This window comes from Lactuca virosa, chromosome 8 (assembly GCF_052849685.1).
Source record: "Lactuca virosa cultivar CGN04683 chromosome 8, Lactuca_virosa_CGN04683_v6, whole genome shotgun sequence".
In the NCBI taxonomy this organism is placed as follows: Eukaryota; Viridiplantae; Streptophyta; class Magnoliopsida; order Asterales; family Asteraceae; genus Lactuca; species Lactuca virosa.
Genome location: NC_136433.1, coordinates 34,989,056 through 35,012,227, shown reverse-complemented (window position 1 = coordinate 35,012,227; position 23,172 = coordinate 34,989,056). Strand labels below are relative to the sequence as shown.

Genomic DNA, 23,172 nt, shown 5'->3' with positions numbered 1-23,172 from the left:
TTTTATATTAGAAAAACATATTTTTAAAATAGAAAGGCATATGAAGTAATATATGTATCTAATTAAGGGTATTATGAATATGTTTTAGTTACTAACATTCATATTATAAGACATATGTGATTAAAATAACATATAATGTATAAACTAAAATCAAAATTTTCGGATATCGGATATCCGAATTATCCGAAAAATCTGAAAAACACTATCCAATTCCGATTCCGAAAAATCGGATATCCGAAATTTCGGATATTCGATTTTTCGGATAATTCGGATTCGGAATTTCGGATACGGATATTTTTGAACACCCCTATCTACATACAACAATACATTGACTTTGGTACATAGCTTCATAAAAAGTTTTTTTTAAAATTATGCAATGTCTCATAAATAAGAATAAACAAATTATCACAGTGTGTAATTACTTTAATATCACAAAATATTTTAGCAATTCTTAATAGTTTATTAATGAGATAATAATAATAATTATACTAAACAAACATTTCTGACAACGAGAAAACGTAACGATTGTAAGATTTTAAATTCAAATGTTGAGATGATTGATAAGATACAAAGCATTGCTACTCCGCCTTGCAATACTCACAATACTGCTCCTGATCTTCTTCTTCACCGCTGGACTGACTTTTTGGTCGGAAAATTCATCAATGCAGGTGTACACATCGGTGATGGCGGCACTGGTCCAGGTCTTTGCATTGGAAATCGCGAATCTCTTGTTAACAGAGGAACCAAGGCTAGAAACTTCTTTCAGGGAGTTGGTAATTTCATCAATGGAGTCCTTGAGCTCTTCGATGCAGTCTTTGAGGATGGCGGCGTCGCCCTTGCTGATATTCTTGCTCTTGGCTAATTTGGAGACGGCGGAGCGGGTGGCAGATGCGGATTTGACGGTGGCGGAGAGGGCTTGTTTCACCAGTCTAATGGGGTTTGATTTGACGGAGTTGGCATAAGGGAGGAGGGAGGTCAAGCAGACGGATGGGTAAATGGTGGCGTTGCATGAGGTTTTGACAAAATTGGTGTAGGCTTGGGTGGTGGTACTGGTGGTGGATGACTGTGGATTCGCAGCCATTGACATTGCCATTGCCGTGGCTATGAAAGTAAGAAAGAAAAGCGAGAAGAAGTTGGCGTGTTCCATTGCTGGTTGTTCGGGTGATGATGAATTGATGATATTGAATTCTTAGAGATTTGTTGCTAAATTTATAGGGAGTTTTCCCAGGGGATTTGAATAAATATATTTTTCAAGATTAATTAGATAAAAACATTTTAATACTATCTATCTGTCTTCACATAAAAAACTTATTATCATTAAATATTTAATATAACTTTTTTTTATTAAATTATATATCTATTAAATGTATTTATAACATAAGAAAACTATAGAATAAAAAAATGTATCAATGAGTAAAAAGTCAACATATTAATTTGAAGTACTTTCCATGCAGTTAATTTAATTTTAAATTTTAACATTCTCTTAATTTTAAATTTTAACATTCTCATTGCAAATAATAGGGTTGTTCACTATTTGGATAAAACCGAATTGTCCAATTGGACAATTTGGATTTGACTATTTGGTTCGGATATTCGGATTTTTGGATTGGTTTTCAACAAAACCGAATTATTATTTTGGATTTCAGATTGGTTTTGGTTTATAAAATAAGAACCAAATACTCCAAAAAAAAACCGAACAAACGTTTATTATTTATTTATTTATAATATATATCTATAGTTATCTATTAATTTTGTAATTTATTTTTCAAATAGGTTCAAAACATTTCACCCGATAAAAAAATATCAACATGTATTATCTCTCAAAAGTTTTCTATCTATAAAATATATAACTATAATATATCTTCTTAATAGTTGTTTATAAATTTCAAATCACAATTAAATAATTTTTTTTCGCTTCTTGTGTAAAATTGGATAATATTATAATTATATGTCGTTTTAAAATATTTCGGTTTTTGAAAACCGAATTATAAAAACCGATCCAACCGAATTGTAATTGGATCAGATCGGAACGGATTTGAATTTAGTTTGGACTATTCGTATCCATGTTTTGAAAACCGAAATCAATTTGGATTCACTTGATTGGATCGGATCAAACCAATCCATCCAAACGAACACTCCTAGCAAATAATCATTTATAAATATTGTATTTTAATAACTTCAAAATAAGGGATAATGACTTAGAATTGTAATATATTTTTCGATTTGTACACATTTGATCACTGAGTTTTTTTTTCGTCCACATTACCCTTTCAATTTGTTAAACTGTACACATTCAGTACTTATGACCGATTACTCCAGGTTAGCCGGGAAAAATGACTTAATAGGGTAATATATTTCTCATTTTGTACACATTTAGTCCTTAATATTTTTGTACATATTTAGTCCTTAATATTTTTTGTTTCAAAATAAGTCATTTTGTTTTTGTACACATTTAGTACTTATTAATGTTTTCTTTAAGTTTTTCTCACGACATCTTATGTGAGACAATCATTTACGAAGTGTGTGGTGCTGTTGATGTTTATGTTTATGTGTAATGTCTCATTTTCACAACCAAAAATTTTCATTTTTAAATAAGGCAAAACTCCCTAATTCTAAATCCATTATTAAGAAAAAATGTTTATTCCAAAATATATTTATCGAAAATCAGAGTAATATAAGAAATCATTCATAAGTACCGAATGAATACAAAAACAAAAATGACTTATTTTGCAACCAAAAAAAATAATATTAAAGACTAAATGTGTACAAAAATATTAAGGACTAAATGTGTAAAAAGTGAGAAATATATTACCATATTAAGTCATATTTACCGGCTAACCTAGAGTAGCCGGTCATAAGGACTAAATGTGTACATTTTAACAAGTTGAAGGACTAAATATAGACGAAAAAACTTAGTGACTAAATGTGTACAAATCGAAAAATATATTACCCTTTTAAGTCATTATCCCCAAAATGAATGAAAAACTTAAAAAACAATATATCAAGGCTGGTTTTTTTTTTTGTTGAAAACCCGAATCTTCACAATTTGTTCGGTTTTTTACTATAAGATTATGAAAAGTCAAATCCAGCCCAAAGCCTAAATGATGTCATCTTATATATTGAATACTAGGTGTGAGACTCATGTACTACACGAATTTTTTTTAAATAATAATATAAAAAGTTGTAAGCATTACGTATATTTTACAATGCCAAGAATATTGAAATTTGTATCACGATCTTGTATTCTTGTGAAATCCTTTCCTTCAACATTATGTAATTTTCGAATTATTAATAGAGTTTAGTTGTGAAATGGGCTAACATATGCATATTATCATTAGAATAAAAAAGAAAGAAATAAAGGTTTGTTGAGCAATTAGTATGAGAGTTTAATATAATTAAATATCTTACATATATAAACTATATATTCAACTCCGTAATTTTTAATTTAAGAAAACTAAAAAAAATGACATGTAGAAAATAAAAAATAAATCCATATATATTATCTAAGAAAATTACATGTGACAAATACATGGAGAACATGGCATGTGGCAAAAATCACTTTCATTTATTAGGTTAGAAGATATGAGTGGTAGTCACTGGTTTAAATCCAGTGGATTTTAATGGAACCTATCCAATCTAATAATCTATTGAAGGTTGGATTTTGTCAACCGATCTGATCCAATTCGTTATCTGTGTAACACCCGGAATCCAAAAGACCAAGAAAGGAAAGAAAAACCCTAATTGAGAGGGCTACTCGTCGAGTCCAAGGGGATAATTTGACGAGTAGAGGCGGATTTTGGGTTCTTGATCGTGAAGTTGTAGGCAATGAGGAGTTGCTAGCAGCGTAAGGTTTCTCGTCACCTTTTCGTGGATATAAAGTTCGTCGGAAACGGACTAAGAACGAAGAAGTTATAGCACTTTGAAGTTATTGACAATATTGGTCCCTAATGGAAATGTTTGACAACTAAGTACCATGCATGCACGGTGGTAGGCGTGAAGGTACGCCCAGCGTAAGCTGGGTTACGCCCAGCATATAAGGCCATATGGACGCGGGTGCGGAGAGGCGTACGCCCAGCGTACGAGAAGTACGCCCAACGTACGCTCAGAGTCCCTAAACCCTAATTTTTAGGGTATGTCACTATATAAAGAACATAATACCCTAGATATCAGCTTCCCTCTTATCCTTAGACAGCCACCACGAAACCCTAAACCTCCCTTACGTGTCCTTGGAGCTTTGGAGGCCATTAGAGAGCATTTTGGTGTTGTGAAGCCATTTTCCAAGCAAGTGAAGAGCATAGCAAGGTGGTAGATCAAAGGAGAAGCGGTAGATCCGAGATTGTGGTTCCCTTATAGATCACCTTGAGGTATAAAGCCTTGAACTTTCCTCAAGTATGCTTAGATCTAGTGTTGTATGGTTTTGGAGTATTTTTGGTCCCAAGAATAGAGCTTTAAGGTTCAAATCCGACTCATATGCTTAGAGTTGCCACTCTCTGTGCTAAATGAGTCCCTAAGGTAGAAAGTTGCCATCTTGAATGTCTTAATGGGTTCATGCATGAGATCTATCCTTTTCCATGGAAGTTTGATGTCACATTTCAAGTTTGGGCTCATTTGGTGGGTTGCAAGCCACCAAGTAATCGACTTTATGGATTAAGACGTTGAAAAGGACTAGGATCTGTGATTGTAGCTTCTGGATTAGAGTATTAAGCACTTAATGGGAAAAGTGATTTAACGGAGAAGAACGTTGGGCGTACATGCAGGTACGCGCAGCGTACACACCATTCAACCAATACGCTTAGCGTACAGAGGAGTACGCCTCGCGTACTCAACAGATATGGGCTTGACGTGTTTTGGGCCTGGGATTCGGCCGTACTTTGGGTCTTTGGGCCTTAGTGAGCCATCTGAAGTCAGATGATTTGGGCCAAGAATATGTTTGGGCTTAGGGTAAGGCCCATTAGAGGGATTGGGCCCAATTTAACAAATTGGGACATTAGTGGGCTTGGAAAGCCTACCTAGTGTTGGACCTTTTTATATTATGGTTTTGGGCCTTAGATATGGACCAAATTGGACTAGGGGTAAAATGGTCATTTTACCCTAAGGAGGATTATTGATAGCTCGGGGAGCCAAAGGAGTAGCAGTTCGGAGAATTGCCGAATAGCACCCGGAAGAGTATCAGCGGGACTTCACCAGTGCAAGGTGAGTCTCCTCACTATGTGTATGGGTCTAAAGCCACAATGCCGGCCCATTTAGTTTATGCAGAGTAGGAAGACCCGGGGGTAACCCTAGGCATTGTATGCTAGTATGTTATTCCGGATCAAGGTCTGATGCCGGGTGGTTCCAGAGGAAGGTTTATATGTATGTTATGTTATTCTGGATCAAGGTCCGATGTCGGGGCAAGCCCGAGGAATGTTTATATGTTAGATTATACTTGTTGTCTGTATGATACTTGTATGTGCCTGGTAGGGAGGTAAGTGTGGGCGAGGTCCCGTATCTGACCACTAGCTGAGTATGGACGGGGTTCCGTATCTCATTATTAGCAGAGCATGGGCGGGGCCCGAGATAGGAGAAAGGTGAGTGTGGGCGGGGGCTCGTATCTCACTACCAGCAGGAGCATGGACAGGGTTCCATGACTCATCAGTAGCAGAACAGGGGCGGGGCCCAAGTTAGGCGAGGCCTTAGAACAGGAATACAGTAGAGTATGTTTGCTTTATGTGCTAATATGTTTATGTGATTGTATATGTATAGCGGGTGGGGCCCGGAGACAGGCGAGGCCTAAGAGAAACAAATCTGTATACCGAGCGGGGCTTGATGCCAGACGACGCCTGATGCCGGGCGGGGCCCGATGCCGAAGCGAGTCCGATGTCGGACAAGTCCCGATGCAGCGGGCGGGGGCCCAGTATGTGGTTATGTGTATGGTATGTGGTAGGTTGGGGAACTCACTAAGCTTCGTACTTACGATTTTTAGTTTTGGTTTCAGGTACTTCCGGTAGCCAATTATCCTAATGACTTTGCGGAATATAGCCAAAAAAAATCGAAATTACAAAAATGGCCATGAAAATCGCAGATGGGAATGATCCATCTACGATTTGCACATTCCATCTGCGAATGTACAAGTACCTAAAGCACAACTGTGCTTTAGGTACTTGTACATTCGCAGATGGAAAAGTCCATCTGCGAAATTCACTGTTCATCTGCGATTTTGCTTACGGATTTCTATAAAACGATTTTTTTCCCTCATTTTTCACTCTTCAATATAGAAAAACTCTCTCTCTCGGGGATTCCTTTTGACGATTTCTTGAAGAAAATGGACGATTACTTCAACAATCCTGAAAATATGGTTAGATTTTAACTCTTTTTATGTTTTAATTAACATTTATTTAGTATATGTCTTTATTATTTTATTATTTATTGTATTAGTTAGTGTAAAAAAAAGAAATTATATTGTTTGTGATAGGGTATTTTTTTTGTATTTGATAGTTTTAATATTTGTTATTACTAAACTTGAAGTTGAAATGCTATTTTGTTAGTGGTTGTATGAATGTACAAGTAGAGACTGCGTAGAGTGTGCATCGGGTAGTTGTACATTTAGTAAAATGGTTAGAATATGCTTATTTTTTTTTAAGTTATTAGTTAAATAAATTGTTAGAATAATATTTACAATATGTTTGGGTAGTGGTTTACAATATGTTTGGTTAGAATATGTTATTATATATAATTTGAAACTTAAAAATTGTTTGTATATTTGTCGTATAAGTTGAAAAATTGTTAATTTAGTTGTCGTTTTAGTTGAAAAATTGTTTGTTTATATGGTTAGAAAAAGTTATTTGATATACTTAGAAAGATAAAAATCGTTTGTATATTTGTCGTATAACTTGGAAAATTGTTTATATAGTTGTCGTTTAAGTTGAAAAATTGTTATAGTATGTTATTGTTTTTTAGCGTAAATATATAAATTATTTATTAAATATTTGTATTTGCATTGTTATTATTGTTTATGTTATTATTGCATTCAATAATAATATATTTTAAAATGAAATAGTTGTTTAGTTTTCTAATATGTTATTATGTTTTTTGCAGCATAATTATAATAATTTCGATGTAAAAGCTATTGTAAACTTAAAGGGATCGGGGTGTAACATATGGGAAGTATTTGAAGTGTTAGATGGTGTGAGACGTGATATATTTAGAGATACAGTATTTGGTTACTTGTTGGACGTCCCTCGTTTACAAGGGGACGGATTGCTGTTCCACAAAATGTTCCTTCATCAGATACGGCCGGACGTTGTTTTATCTCCAGATGGAATAAAACGGTTATATTTTAGAGTAGGCGATACGAAAATGATATATGGGCCGGAAGAGTTTTGTTTGATAACCGGGTTGAAATTTGCGGAGTATCCAAAAAACATCGGGAAAAAAGTGTCAGAAAAAATAGTTAATAGTAAAAAAAGATGTTTATTGCGTGAGCGGCTATTTCCGAACCATACAAATAGTTCGGTGAAAATCGGTGACCTGAAAAGTTTTATTTTAAATCAACCATTCTTAGAAGTTGACGATGCCGATGCAGTTAGAGTATGTTTGATTTACATTTTATGTGAAAGTTTTTTGGGAAAAGAAATAAATGTTCGCGTGCCACAAGATTGGTTTTTTTTTTTTTTTTTTGCTGAGAATTTGGATGTTTGGAACAGGTATTTTTTGTTTACTTTGAAAGTTTTATATTATTAATGTTAATTTATATTATAACTAAATTTCTTTTGTTTTGTTAGTTTCGCTTGGGGTAGCTATTTATGGGATTTTACGTATGATGACCTTGAGGATACATGGAACAAGATAAATAAATATTTATCACTTCCTGAGCGTCGTCAAACTTTAAAATACACCGTCTCAGGATTTACGGCTCCAATTAGGGTATACAAATTTACTTATATTTAAATGGTTTTATTGTTATGTTAGTTATTTTAATTTTAACTTTTATTACTATAATTGTAAAAATTGTAGATATGGATATATGAGATGCTTCCGGCTGTTCGTGCCTGTGGATTTGTATTGAGAAAAAATAGAGACATGCCTCAGATGAAACGATGGAGTGGGACAAAAAAATTGAAATGGGTTGATGTGAACAAGATTTTTTCAAAGATACAGGTTTATAAATTTTTTTAATTATTAAAAAAATTCATTATTATACATTTATCTGCATTTTTAATATGTTCAATTTTTTAGGAGGGACAACCACCAAGAAATAAAATGTCACCGAGTGTGATGAGATGACATCTTTTTATTATATGTCATTTCAAGAGTATGTATATGGTGAACGAAAATCAGTTCCATCCCCAGTACGGGACCATTTTAGGAGACAAGACGAATCTTCGTCTAGTATGTCGTCTAGTGGTCGCTCTCATGGTAGAGGTGGGCGTAGTGGAAAACCCAACCTAGAGGAGGTGTTGAAACGGCTACATGCACTGGAGCAACATGTGTTTACGAACCGAGAACCTACAGAGGTGTTTGTTAAAGAAGTGAATAATGAAGATCTATGGAATAACATCAGTTTTGAGGAGCCTGCAGTATTCCAAACAAAATTTGATGAACGGGTTAGTTACATGCTACATTTTTTTTTTTAATTTATTAACATATATTAATATTTGTGTTTATATTTTATATTTGCAAATTTAGGTTGTAGAAGATGAAGTGATGAATAAAAATAATACAAATGAAAATATTTTTGGTGATATTGAAGACGACAAGGTTATTATAGATATTACATTTACGATTTTAATAATTAATTTTTAATGTGTCTTTCGTTAATAACTATAATGTGTTAAATTTAATGTAGGAGTTGGAGGAGAGGAATGAGAATGCGGGTTGTAGTAGGAACAAATTTGATGATGATGTGTTTGATGTAAATGATAATGAAGCTAAAGAGGGTGTTATACTTACATTTATTTTAATTTTTATTTAGTAGATTGAAACATGTTTTAATTAGAGATTTTTGCTTATTAATTTAGGTGTCGGGGGAAGATGAAATACAAATTACGGGAAATGTAAATTATTTTGATGCTTATGGTTTTGATGGCAAAGAAGTTACACCCGATAAACCGAGGGCTCGAAATCCATCAAAGTATTTGTGCCCTCCGTACACCGAGGTATTCGTTTAATTTAAAAACTTATATCGTAATAATAGAATTATTTTTATGTGAATTATTTGAAAGATAGAGATCTAAACATTTCAATATTTTTTAGCTGCACACAACACCGAAGCAAAAAAGAAGAGCAAAAAAGAAGGTTGATATGAAATCAACAAGCCCCGTTCCTCCTCCAGCATTTGATGTTGCTCACGACTTCTCCGTGTTGCGCCTGCAACCTTACGTAGCAGGCGGTGAGGTTGTGATCCAGAATTATTTATTTCATTCATATGACATGCAGCATCGTTTGTTTAATTTGGTGTTAGATAGAGAATTTTGGAGCGCCTTGTTTGGGCATACACACGACGGATGGTTGGAGGCAGAGGTAAAATAATACTTAATTTTTTTTTTAAAGTATTATCTTTTTTAGTTATTAACAAAAGTATCATAATTTTGTGCAGCATATCACCCTTTGGTATAGAATACTGATGGAGAGACGTTTTGATAACGACCGACATACAATAATGCCGCCAAATTTTTTTGTTTGCCATGCTCTGGAGGAAGGGAAGGATTGGAGGGCGTTTATTGCTGGTATTGCTAAATACCCAACTTCATGGTTGCTTGGTGGGATGTCGATACGGTAAACTAAATTTTATTTTTTGAAAATATTATCGTTATTGTCGTTATGTTTTGGTATTCTTATTTCTAAACAAAATTTATTTCTTTTTTATCCTTATACAGGTCCTATTACCGATTCATTCAGCCCCTAATCACTGGTTATTTGGGGAACTACGATTGGCGAATATGGAAGTCCATATTTATGACAGTCTCGGTAGAGTGGCTTATGAAAAATTCAACTCTGATGGAACCTTTACCAAATTTAAGGCTCGGGTGGCAGATTATGTAGACAAGATTAACTATTGGGCCCGGAGGAACATCCCAAGGATTCCATTGAATATGCAATTCATATTCGAAACAAATGTTCCCCAACAAAGTAGCCATTTCGGAGATTACGGTGTTTTTGTTTGTATGTTTATGGAACAATTAGTTTCAGGCCAACCAATACGTGAACTTATTGACCCAAGGAACGCAGCTTTAGAGTTTCGCCAACGGATGGCAAAAATTTATTGGGGGTCGAGTCTTTGTCCTATGTAGTTGGATCTTATATTTGTATATGTAATTGTATGTTGGATTTAATGACCTAGTAATAACTTAAATACTTACAACATAAGAACGACACCACCATTTGTTTTAAAGTAACAAGTACAATGCTCTAAACATAACAACAAATACATCAATTTATTGATGTAACAAACTAAAAACTATTAAAACAATACTAAAAAGCTTACAACTTGTAAATAATAATTGCCAAAAACAACACCTAACTACAAACCAAGGCTATCTTTAACTGCTTATTTTCTGATTGAAAGAGCTTGTTACTGTTAGCTATTTTAGCTATTATGATAGATGATTGGTCCTTCTCTTCATCAACCCAACTGATAAACCCACATTTTGGTCCCTGTAAATTTAAACATTGACAATAAGAATTGTTGCTATATAATGATTAGATTGTAAATATGAATGAGGTTAAGAACATGATACCATATATGGGCAAGCGTAAAATAATCTTCCTGGGTTTTTAGTTGTACCCGAAATCCTAATGATACGTTCACCTCCGCAATTACAGTATGCCATTCGCCTTTTTTAGTCTATCTAATATGAATTAATTTCACATATAAATTTAATGGAGTTACATTACACCCATTTATAGAAGAAATTTTATTACAAACAAGTATCTTTGACTATGAAATGAACTGGTTTGACTACGAATTTAAAAAGTTGAACTATGAACTGCATACAAGTACATTGTCTTGTCTTGTCGGTCAGTGATGTTTGACTATGAAATGAACTGGTTTGACTACGAATTTAAAAAGTTGAACTATGAACTGCATACAAGTACATTGTCTTGTCTTGTCGGTCAGTGATGTTTGACTATGAAATGAACTGGGTTGACTACGAATTTAAAAAGTTGAACTATGAACTGCATACAAGTACATTGTCTTGTCTTGTCGGTCAGTGATGTTTGACTATGAAATGAACTGGTTTGACTACGAATTTAAAAAGTTGAACTATGAAATATGAACTGTAGAGAAACACCAATTTGTATATAATTAAAATTGTATTTGTGTGATGATTATAATACACTTTCATTGCTTGTGAAAATGAGTACTTACACCGAAAGAAGCTTTACTCAGCTACCAATATTCCTGCATAATCTACAAAGAACAAATCCTAATACCTTCACAGCCATCAAGAAAACGGATACCAACCGCTTTCAATTCTGTTTTGTGGCTTTAGGTTGCGTGGTATAACATAATAGTTTTATTGACTTAATTAAGATTTCTTGCTAATGTATCTCGTGTACTCTTTACTTATCACTAATTTATGTTTGTTTTTTTATGTAGATTCGTACCTTCCTTAGGTGCATGATACCGTTGATATATGTGGGTTATTTACCCCTTCTTGGGAGCTATCTGACAACAATGTACTTCGCAGTGGATTTGGATGGAAATCATGAACCCCTACTCTTAGCAATTGGTTTGGGAACCTTAGAGTGTGAAGAATCATGGAAATGTTTCATGATGAGGTTAAAAGAGTGTTTAGGTGAGGATACAGAGGTTGGTTTCATAAGCAACCTATGTGATAAAATAGATTTTGGTGTTCAGAGTGCCTACCCGGATTCGTATCATGGATATTGTCCTAAAGATATAGCTCGAAAAATACGTGAGTCTGTCGGACATAACGATACGGAAGTCGAATCGTTGTTTTGGAAGTCATGCAATGCATATAGTGTTCATGATTTTTACTTGTGTCTAGAAAGGTTGCAAAGTGCATGTAGGAAACCACCTTTCTACAACTTGCTTAGGAGTCCAATTTACTGGCTTGACGATATAGCAATTTCAAAATGGACACGAGCATTTTTCCCAAAAGTACGTTACAATGTTAAATCGATTGATGTCCCTGAAATGTTGCAATTTATATCCACACGTGAGTTTCCTATAACAACGATAATTGAGTTAATCAATACGTCGATACAATCAAAGTATGGTGAACGGGCTGAAGTGGCGGGTAAGGGAGATTGTTATATTTAGTTTTTTTCTTGTGTTATTAGTTTTCTAAAATTATCAAATTTTCCAGGGAGGTTGTCTGGTGGGTTGACCCCTTATGTTGAGAGTAAGGTTCAAAAACGTGTCAACAAGTCTTATAATTGGATGGCAAGACGTTTGTATGGGGATACATTTGAAGTCGATGACAATTTTGCCACCAGCAAAGTTCAACTTGAACGAAGGGTATGTAGTTGTGGGAAATGGCAAAAAAGCGGTATACCATGTGGCCACGCTATAGCATGTCTAAGAACCCGTACGTCTGAAGCCATTCACGAAATGGTTTATTACAAGTTCACTGTTTTCTTGTATCGACTTGCATATGGATCTGAGTTGGTGAATTCTATACCATCACATGTGCTCTGGAAAACACCAAATGAAACGGTGGTCCTGTTACCTCCCTCAATGAAGTAGTTATTCATGTACCCCGTTTGTATTTTATGTCGTATTATGTATTAGTTATTCATGTACCCCGTTTGCATTTTATGTCGTATTATGTATTACTTATTCATGTACCCCGTTTGCATTTTATGCCGTATTATGTATTAGTTATTTATGTACCTGTTTTGTTAATTCTTTTTTAATTGCGATTGAGGAAACAACATACATTAAAAGTAAGGGACATTTATTAAATAGTCACAAAACACACGTACAACAACAAGAAACTTAACTAAAGAAAAACAATTAACTTAACCAACATGCATATTAAAAATGAGGGACATTCTTTAAAAGATTCCATGCATCTGCGTGGGTAAACGCGCTACCATCATATTCAAAACGGTATAGTTCCAAAGCCACCTGTCGCAGAATGTCTTCATCCGTATTTTCATGTTCATTATCCAACTCGTTATAAATACGTTGAAATTGTTTCACCTTTATTTTCAAATCTAGAAACTTCGCTTTGACATATCTTCTTCTTCGATATTGAGTACGCCCCATTAAATGGTGAAACAAATGACAGACACGAGACCAAAATGATCCAGCGCGAACTTGTGGGGGACCCGGTGGAAAATCCTCCTCTACAATTACAATCCAAGCTTGAACCAAAGCGACCTCCTCTTCGTTCCTCCATATATGTGGTACAGGTGAGTCCATAATTGCAAGGGGAGAAGTAATACGATACAACTAAAATGGATATTAACAACTATTTATAGCGACTCCTTATTTTCTCGGTGCAATGGCTTGTCAACTCAAGTAGCAGTGTATTGTGTTGTCATTCGACGGAATGACTTGTCAACTCGAACAGTGATCTGTTGTGTTATCACTTAGTACACTGCGTTCGTCAGATAAGTTTGACTATGAATTGCATACATATTATGTAACATCCGGATTTCCAGGCATGACAATTTGAGTATTTCTTTTTGAGTTATGAGGAGGGACTCGACGAGTCGACGCCTAGACTCGTCGAGTAGGATCGTGATTTGCTGACTTGATTAATGAAGGGACTCGACGAGTCGATGGGTGGACTCGACGAGTCAGCGCTGTAGACAGAAACCCTAAATCTTGGGGCATGTGCCCTATTTAAAGGCCTTTATGGCCTTCATTTGCTGCCACTGCACCCCTGAGAAACCCTAGAGAGCAGAGAGAAAGCTTGTAGTGCAAGAGGACGGCTAATTCATCATTCTTTGGTGTGTTTTAGCAAAGGGAAGGGAGGATTTCAAGCTGGGCTAACTTGTGGGACTCAAATCTTCCATCATTTCGTTCAGAGCTGCTGTGGGAGGTAAGGATTCATGTCTATCTTCATTTGAGTAATAGATTTCATGAATCTAGGGTTTCATCTCTTCACTTTGGTAAGAGATCTAGTGTGTGTGATGTCCCCTTGTGACAATATTATCAGATCTGGACCTTGAGAGGTCCAGAGAGTCCCTATTCTTCAGCTTTATGCAATCCTTTATGAGTTTTGGGGCCTAGGTTATTATATTAAGGGTTATTTTGGCATATAGAGATGATAGTATGATGCATGGGCCTAAAGTTCGAACCTTTACGTGACTTTTGAGTGCTAGAAGGTTAGATCTACTAGTTGGTGAAGCAGATCTGACCTTAGAAGACCGTTTGAGTGCTGCCATGGAAGGAACTCGCCGAGTCCATAAGGGGACTCGACGAGTCGAGTCGGGTTGACTCGCGATTCATGACCAGTGGTGACTCGTCGAGTGGAAGGTTCGCTCGGCGAGTCCAGTGAGGTTTAGATAGACCCAGAGGACACGCTTGGACTCGCCGAGTCACCTATGTGCACTCGACGAGTCTGGTCAAAGTTGACCGTTGACTTTCGTTGACTTTTAGGGTCCAGTCAATGTTTGGACTTTTGAGCCATTGGAGGGGTAAAATGGTCGTTTACCCTCCTGAGAGAACTTAGAGAGGGAATAGCCTAGTCTTTGAGAGTCATATTGATTAGAGTAATTATTTTATGTGATTAGGCGGAGGCTAGATAAGTATTTCCGAGTTCGAGATTTATCGAGTTACCCGAGGTGAGTCTTCTCACTATACATTACCTAGAGTGGTATTTATGTGTAGACCGGAGGGTCTTGTATGCTATGTGTATATATGAGAATATGTGCATTGTGCTATATGTATGCTATGTGTTGAACAGACCGGGCCGGAGGGCCCAACGATATAGACCGGGCCGGAGGGCCCAACGATATAGACCGGACCGAAGGGTCCAACGACACAGACTGTACCGAAGGGTCCGACAAGCTATGACTGGGCCAGAGGGTCCAACGAGCTACGAGACTGGAGGGTCCCGCTGAGACACATCGACCGGAGGGTCGTACTGTAGCCTCGAGTGGTGTATGTGTTGTATGTGGTATTTTGGGGAACTCACTAAGCATTTATGCTTACAGTTGTTGTGTTATGTGTTTCAGGTACTAGCGAGGATCGCGGGAAGGCGCCGACATGATCCGTACACACTCATGAAGTTTATGTCTTGAGATTCTGGGATATATTTTGTTATGATAACATTGGATACACTATGTTTTGATAGTACCTTATGAATAAAAGTATGTTTTAAAAATGAAAAAATTGTTTTGGAAATTTACGTTGTTACAAGTTGGTATCAGAGCCTTGGTTTGAGGGATTCGGATGCACCTTCGGGCGTATCTGAACTCAAACTAAGGATTTTAGAAAGTTTTTCATAAAAAGGAACGATTTTTCTAAAAGAGTAAAAGACTTTGAGAAAAGCAGGAAGGAGCAGTGTGTACGATCAGCCAGCGCCCGAACGGTGATTTCACAAAATACCCTTACATTATGTATTATGAGATATGATATGATATGCTATGCATGCTAGAGTAGGCTAGGTATTCATATTAGGACTAGAGTGGTCTGATTTGTGATGCCTTAGCCTAGGAGATTACTGCTGCTATGTGATGCTTCCAGAGTGAGTAGGTAGCAGTGAGGAGCTTATGAGAGGTCTACCGAAGGGTAGCCTATGCTTAGCTAGATGTAGAGTACTTGTGATCTGGGATCCTAGGAGGAGGACTTGGGATGAATACTGATGCGGTGTGAAAGGTAGTATAGGGCCCGTACTACTGGAAACACCAGATCAGTGAGCAGTCCAAGTAAGAATCCTTAGGGTACCAAGGAAACAAGTAGGGTTGGGTGATCGAGTGCGAGTATACTCGATCGAGTCTCTGGTATCTTTGTGTTGTATTTCAGAGACATCATGGTTGGTACACCACACACCGGAGAGCAGCGGTGTTAACGATGATGAGATTCGTCGTATGATTTATGACGAGATGGTCGCGGCGATCCGGAAGGCTAATCCGGAGAATTTTAAGTAGTGGATTGAGAAGTGATGTCATGGTTCGAGTACTATGATAAGTAGCGGATTGAGAAGTGATGTCATGGTTCGAGTACCAAGATAAGTAGCGGATTGAGAAGTGATGACATGGTTCGAGTACCATGATAAGTAGCGGATTGAGAAGTGATGTCATGGTTCGAGTACCATGATAAGTAGCGGATTGAGAAGTGATGTCATGGTTCGAGTACCATGATAAGTAGCGGATTGAGAAGCGACGACATGGTTCGAGTACCATGAGTTGTAGCAGGTCGAGAGGTGATGTCATGGTTCGAGTGCCATGATGTGAGGTGGAATGAGAAGAGGGAACATGGTTCGAGTACCAGAATTCGTAGGAAATTAAGAGGAGATAACATGGTGCAGGTACCATGATTCATAGCAGATCGAGAGGTGGCCACGCGGTTTGAGTACCACGACATGTGGCGGTTAGTATTTCTGGTTTTTACCGGTTATTCCGTGGGGATTGTCTAGACTGAGATCAGAGGTGAATGAGTATGGGGCCAGAGGGCCTTGATGAACAAGTTTTAGTGGAGCATCCCTTGAAAAGGGAAATCGAGTGAGGTTCGAGGAATTGTGGGTGATATGCCAGTGGGAGTTGCAAGACTCAGGGATGAGTAGGGATGGTGCATTATGGGAGAATACGGTCCGGGCTGGGCGACCGGCCGATAGTGGAGAGGTCACTTTCTGTGACCCGAGTGGTGCTATTTCCGTTTCCTGTGGGAGACGTAAGAGGTGATGAGATTTCGGTTTTCGAGTTTGGGGGTGAGCCCTGTGGGATTGCACGAATGGTGATCTCCAACTAGAGTATATGGTCGTAGGTCTGCCACGAGGTAAAGATATAGCTTGAACAGGTCGTCAGTGGGGACTGAGATGGTCAAGGACCAGGATACACCCTAATTGAGTATAGTAGGGTATGTGTTAGCTACAGCGTCGGATGATCAAGAGGAGTATATCAGGGCGGTGGCCCTTATTGTCTTTGATGGGTATTAAGAGTGGAAAAATGGTTTCTTCTCTTATGATAAGTGACGTGATGGAACGTTGGTTGAGGAGTCGATGATGACGAGTACTGTAGATCATTACTTCCAGACTAAGAGTCAGGGTTAATACTGGACAGTTGGGAGGTCCGGTGATGGAATGGTGTGAGATTCTAAATGGCTAGAGGCAGTCATGGTGGGAAGTTCTGAGGACTTCATCTGAGTTTCAGGGCATTTGGAGTTGCTCGATCTCTGTCGGGAGATCATCGAGCGTTGCGTAGCACCTTCCAAGGTTAGGTGCGATGACTACTGGTGGAATCAGTCGGTGTGATGGATTGTTGGTGCGCCGATTGGGGATGGTTCGAACCCTAAGTGGGGGAGAACCGGGTAATTTATTAAGGGGATCAGAGATTCGATCGAGAATGGTTAGAGATCTGGGTATAGAGACCGGCGGTGCGAATTCATTTGAGCCCAAGGTTGTTGGTGATTGAGACGAGGTGCAGAGCGAGATAATGCATATGTTATGTTTGAAAAGGATGAGTGCCTCCACGGCAAGTGGCCGTTGATCGGAGACCGTGGGGTGAACGGGAATTCTTCAAGGTCATAATGGTGAATCCGAGATGGTTGGCTCGTAGGGTGAGTTCGGCGGATTAGAAATTTCGGTTCAATGATGGGGCTGTCATTCAGCTTGAAAAGGGCAGAAGTTGATTAGACAACCAATTTCAGGTTGTGGAATAGGAAGATCAGTGGATGAGACGAGACGTCGTGAGGTCCTATGAGGTGTATCGAGGTATCCGAATTTAATGCATTGGATTTCAGATAATTTTGAGTTTTGAGTGGAGACGGCAAGTGGTGGGTCAAGCATCGATGATTCCAGTAGGAGCCCTTTTCTGTTAATGACAGCAAGTGAGATTGTCCAAGAATATGGATCGTAGCAGGGAAGGGTGTTTTGTTATGACGATTGCCGCCAGATATAGTGATACATAATTTGGGTAAGTGCATGCACCTATCTATGATTGATCCGCGGATTGTGAATCAGTCAGAGGTTGTTGTGATGCTACGGGAAGCCGTAGTACTCACTAGTCAGAGGTTGTTGTGATGTTACGGGAAGCCGTAGTACTCACTAGTCAGAGGTTGTTGTGATGCTACGGGAAGCCGTAGTACTCACTAGTCAGAGGTTGTTGTGATGCTACGGGAAGCCGTAGTACTCACTAGTCGGAGGTTGTTGTGATGCTTCGGGAAGCCGTAGTACTCACTAGTCGGAGGTTGTTGTGATGCTACGGGAAGCCGTAGTACTCACTAGTCGGAGGTTGTTGTGATGCTACGGGAAGCCGTAGTACTCACTAGTCAGAGGATGTTGTGATGCTACGGGAAGCCGTAGTACTCACCAGTCAGTGAAAGGTTGATGTGATGCTATGGGAAGACGTAGTACACACTAGTCAGCGAGAAGTTGTCATGATAAAGTACTCTTTGATCAGAGCATGGCGCGGAAGAGTTTTAGGCATGGGGTGGCCCTAATTTATGAGTTTTTGGGAACCTGGTGGTCGAACCAGGGGCTAGACCGGGGTCTCCTCAATGATAGGGGGTCATTATGTTCTGAGTAAGGTGTGGTCATCGCAATCTGAAAGAATGGGATAAGTGAGATATGCATAGGTTGCGGGAAATGAGTTCTGAGTTGAGTGCTTCGTTGGGATGAGTGGTTCCAACTCTGGGTCGGACCAAACTCTCGAGTTGAGTTTGGCTCTGGTGGTGCGTTGGATAGGCGAGATGAGATTCAGGATTCTGAAGTGGGTTTCATGTTGAGGAGTATTGTTTGTTATCTGATGTCTTAGACCTGTGTGGGTCAGTACTCGGGTACGGGAGGTACCGCAAGTTGCATGGAACGATGAGTAACAGATGACAGAGGTCGGGGTTGAGTCGATCTCCAGTTGGGAAGGTAGCATTCGCTTAGGGTTAAGCGAACTTCGTTACTTGTGTGTCACATTGGGCCGATGTGGTTATAGTAAGAAGGAAACCATGGAGACGGTTGGGATAATGCAACAGATGACCCTGGAGGTTCAACTATTGGGTCGAGATCAGACATGGTACTCAGTGTTAAAAACGGATACGAGGGATGCAGCTGAGGCTTATGATTTTAGATGTCTGAAGATTTCTGAGCGAGCATGATTCTCTTGTGTCAGAGAACAGGATGTTGAAAGTTTATTGTTCGGATGGATTCTGATAGTAGTTCAGTGGATGAGCCCTGGTGGGATGTAAACCCTTTCGTTCCTTGGGGCGTGATTCGAACTGTTTTGGTACGTTGGTATGAGTGATCGGTAGCCGATTGTCGGATTTTATCTTGTGAGAATCAGAGGAGCAGTGAGTTATCAGTGTTTGATGTTCAAAGAGCGAATATCATGGTGAGAGCGTAAGTGGGCAGGTCTGGCGGCGGGCCAGGCCACTAGAGTTTCCCGATTCTGGGAAGGTCAGAAAGGGGCATTTTAGCGTCAGAGGGGTCGGTTTTGTTCCAAATTTGGAGTTCCTAGTCGGATCTAGGTATTCATGGAGAAAGATGTCGTTTGGGTGTGAGAACCTCTCAGTGGTGCTTTTCGAGTGTTTGGTTTCTATCTATGTGGTTGAGGAGCGATTTCGAGGGCAAAATCTATTTCAAGTGGGGGAGAATTGTAACATCCGGATTTCCAGCATGGCAATTTGAGTATTTCTTTTTGAGTTATAAGGAGGGACTCGACGAGTCGACGCCTAGACTCGTCGAGTAGGATCGTGATTTGCTGACTGGATTAATGAAGGGACTCGACGAGTCGATGGGTGGACTCGACGAGTCCGCGCTGTAGACAGAAACCCTAAATCTTGGGGCCTGTGCCCTATTTAAAGGCCTTTATGGCCTTCATTTGCTGCCACTGCACCCCTGAGAAACCCTAGAGAGCAGAGAGAAAGCTTGTAGTGCAAGAGGAAGGCTAATTCATCATTCTTTGGTGTGTTTTAGCAAAGGGAAGGGAGGATTTTGAGCTGGGCTGACTTGTGGGACTCAAATCTTCCAGCATTTCGTTCAGAGCTGCTGTGGGAGGTAAGGATTCATGTCTATCTTCATTTGAGTAATAGATTTCATGAATCTAGGGTTTCATCTCTTCACTTTGGTAAGAGATATAGTGTGTGTGATGTCCCCTTGTGACAATATTATCAGATCTGGACCTTGAGAGGTCCAAATAGTCCCTATTCTTCAGCTTTATGCAATCCTTTATGAGTTTTGGGGCCTAGGTTATTATATTAAGGGTTATTTTGGCATATAGAGATGATAGTGTGATGCATGGGCCTAAAGTTCGAACCTTTACGTGACTTTTGAGTGCTAGAAGGTTAGATCTACTAGTTGGTGAAGCAGATCTGACCTCAGAAGGCCGTTTGAGTGCTGCCATGGAAGGAACTCGCCGAGTCCATAAGGGGACTCGACGAGTCGAGTCGGGTTGATCCGTGATTCATGACCAGTGGTGACTCGTCGAGTGGAAGGTTCGCTCGGTGAGTCCAGTGAGGTTTAGATAGACCCAGAGGACACGCTTGGACTCGCCGAGTCACCTATGTGCACTCGACGAGTCTGGTCAAAGTTGACCGTTGACTTTCGTTGACTTTTAGGGTCCAGTCAATGTTTGGACTTTTGAGCCATTGGAGGGGTAAAATGATCGTTTACACTCCTGAGAGAACTTAGAGAGGGAATAGCCTAGCCTTTGAGAGTCGTATTGATTAGAGTAATTATTTTATGTGATTAGGCGGAGGCTAGATCAGTATTTCCGAGTTCGAGATTTATCGAGTTACCCGAGGTGAGTCTTCTCACTATACATTACCAAGAGTGGTATTTATGTGTAGACCGGAGGGTCTTGTATGCTATGTGTATATATTAGAATATGTGCATTGTGTTATATGTATGCTATGTGTTGAACAGACCGGGCCGGAGAGCCCAACGATATAGACCGGGCCGAAGGGCCCAACGATATAGACCGGACCGAAGGGTCCAACGACACAGAATGGACCGAAGGGTCCGACGAGCTATGACCGGGCCAGAGGGTCCAACGAGCTACAGGACTGGAGGGTCCCGCTGAGACACATCGACCGGAGGGTCGTACTGTAGCCTCGAGTGGCGTATGTGTTGTATGTGGTATTTTGGGGAACTCACTAAGCATTTATGCTTACATTTGTTGTGTTATGTGTTTCAGGTACTAGCGAGGATCGCGGGAAGGCACCGACATGATCCGTACACACTCATGAAGTTTATGTCTTGAGATTCTGGGATATATTTTGTTATGATAACATTGGATACACTATGTTTTGATAGTACCTTATGAATAAAAGTATGTTTTAAAAATGAAAAAATTGTTTTGGAAATTTACGTTGTTACATATTAGAAGATTGGACTGCGATATTGTGTATAAACTACTATAAATTGACATTAAGTTACATAAATAGTTTACTAAACGATGTTACAGTTGTTCATATATTATTTTTGAGATTTTACTCTCTTTGTTTCAATCAAAATGAGTTCTATACCATGGAGCAATGATGAGTTCTTGGTTCTTAAACGTGCTTATCTTCATGTGTACGAGACCAGCAAGTTGAACGATCCAATGTTTTGGAGTCGTTTAACCAATATTTTCAACGCTGAAAACCGAATGACTACAAGAAACGATCGTGACGAACTAGACATCTTAGCAAGATGGTATGAAATGAAAACCGAAGTTCTATTATTCAACGATGTTTATACCAAAATTGACGACACCCGTTTAATTGCTACTGTGGAGGTCATCTTGGAAGCTGCTAAGGAGGAATACAAGTCATTAAGTGACGGGTTGGAATTCTAGTTTGAAGCCCCTTGGAATATTTTGAAATATATCCTGTTTATTTATAATCTATTTCAGTTTATTAGGTGAGTACTAGGTTATTTTCATGTATTACGTATGTATTCGATGCATCTTCTATGTTTGATTTTAATTAATAAATGCCCATTCCATTAGTTTTCACAATACATTAGAATACATTACTAACAAGAATTCCATGAACCATTACAAACATTACAACAATTACATGAAAAACAACGACATACTACAAACAAAGAATTAAAATAAAAAACAAGTTCATGGGTTATTATTAATGGAAATTAGAGCGGTCTACATGAAATACTGATTATTTTTTACAACCTTCCAAACTTCCTCATATTCGAAGTCTCTGCCGTCACACTCATAGATGTAAAAATCTGTAACAACTTCCAAGAACTCATCTTCGTCCCGACAACGAAGTTTGGTACTTTTCGCATAATTACACGCTCGATTGAACCATGTCACTTCTTCCTTTACATCCATCCATTTAGTAACAACATCTGATTGTTCTCGTTGTTGTCCTTCTCCCATCTCATGGTTGAACAAAGCTGTTATGCGAGTCCATTCATCACCTACTAGGCAATGCGGGGGAGCAAGTAACGATACACCATCCTTAACACTTAGCCAGCATCGTGTAAGAACCAACACCTCGTTTGTCGTCCATGGCCTTTTAGAATTGGAACCAGGTACTTCATTCGAAGAACTTGCTGCATTCGACGACATTTCTAAATATGGGAGTTCGTTTCGTTTAGGTGATTTGGGTGTTTGGTTTTTAGATCTTAAACATCTATTTATATAAATAAATACAGGACTATGAATTACAACTTTGACTACGAAATGGTTGCATTTGGACTACGATTTGCAGATTTATGCAGTGACTTATCATGTCAAACAGTCATTTATGTCTTGTCACTTAAGAGTTTGACTACGATTTGCAGGTTACTGCAGTGACTTGTCATTAATGTCTAGTCATTTCAAAGTTGGACTATGAATTAGAACTCTGACTACGAAATGGTAGCATTTTGACTAGTATGTATAAATATCACTTATGGCACCAGTTTATTATAATGTCGACTTTATTATGAGTTCCTCACACAAATTCGAAGTTTGCTCATGCAACGAAGTAGATTGTTACTATTGTGATTCAGTCGACCCTTTTTTTACACCCTCTTCAGTCGGGCCATATATGTCAGATGAAAATTTTGAAGAATTGAAGAAGGCTGAAGAACAACAAGAAGAGGACAAAGAGTCATCACGACTTCTCACTCAACG

General features: G+C 38.6%; 1 protein-coding gene and 1 pseudogene across 1 annotated transcript; one reads left to right on the top strand and one right to left on the bottom strand.

Annotated features, from left to right (window-relative positions):
- Positions 1-541: 541 nt before the first annotated feature.
- On the bottom strand, positions 542-1,147 carry LOC145130234 (pectinesterase inhibitor 11 pseudogene; annotated as a pseudogene).
- A 10,188-nt stretch (positions 1,148-11,335) lies between these two features.
- LOC145130233 (uncharacterized) lies at positions 11,336-12,691 on the top strand. The gene is made up of 3 exons (XM_079065068.1): positions 11,336-11,479; positions 11,579-12,242; positions 12,312-12,691. Exons 1-3 carry the CDS (start codon positions 11,336-11,338, stop codon positions 12,689-12,691), a joined length of 1,188 nt encoding a protein of 395 aa, XP_078921194.1.
- The last annotated feature ends 10,481 nt before the right edge of the window (positions 12,692-23,172 follow it).

Bases quoted from the DNA above. Each gene is read 5' to 3' on its own strand.
- LOC145130233 (XM_079065068.1), top strand. From the start codon at position 11,336: ATGAGTACTTACACCGAAAGAAGCTTTACTCAGCTACCAATATTCCTG. The intron at 11,480-11,578 runs GTATAACATAAT...TTTTTTATGTAG, and splicing joins TTGTGGCTTTAGGTTGCGTG to ATTCGTACCTTCCTTAGGTG. The intron at 12,243-12,311 runs GTAAGGGAGATT...CAAATTTTCCAG, and splicing joins TGAACGGGCTGAAGTGGCGG to GGAGGTTGTCTGGTGGGTTG.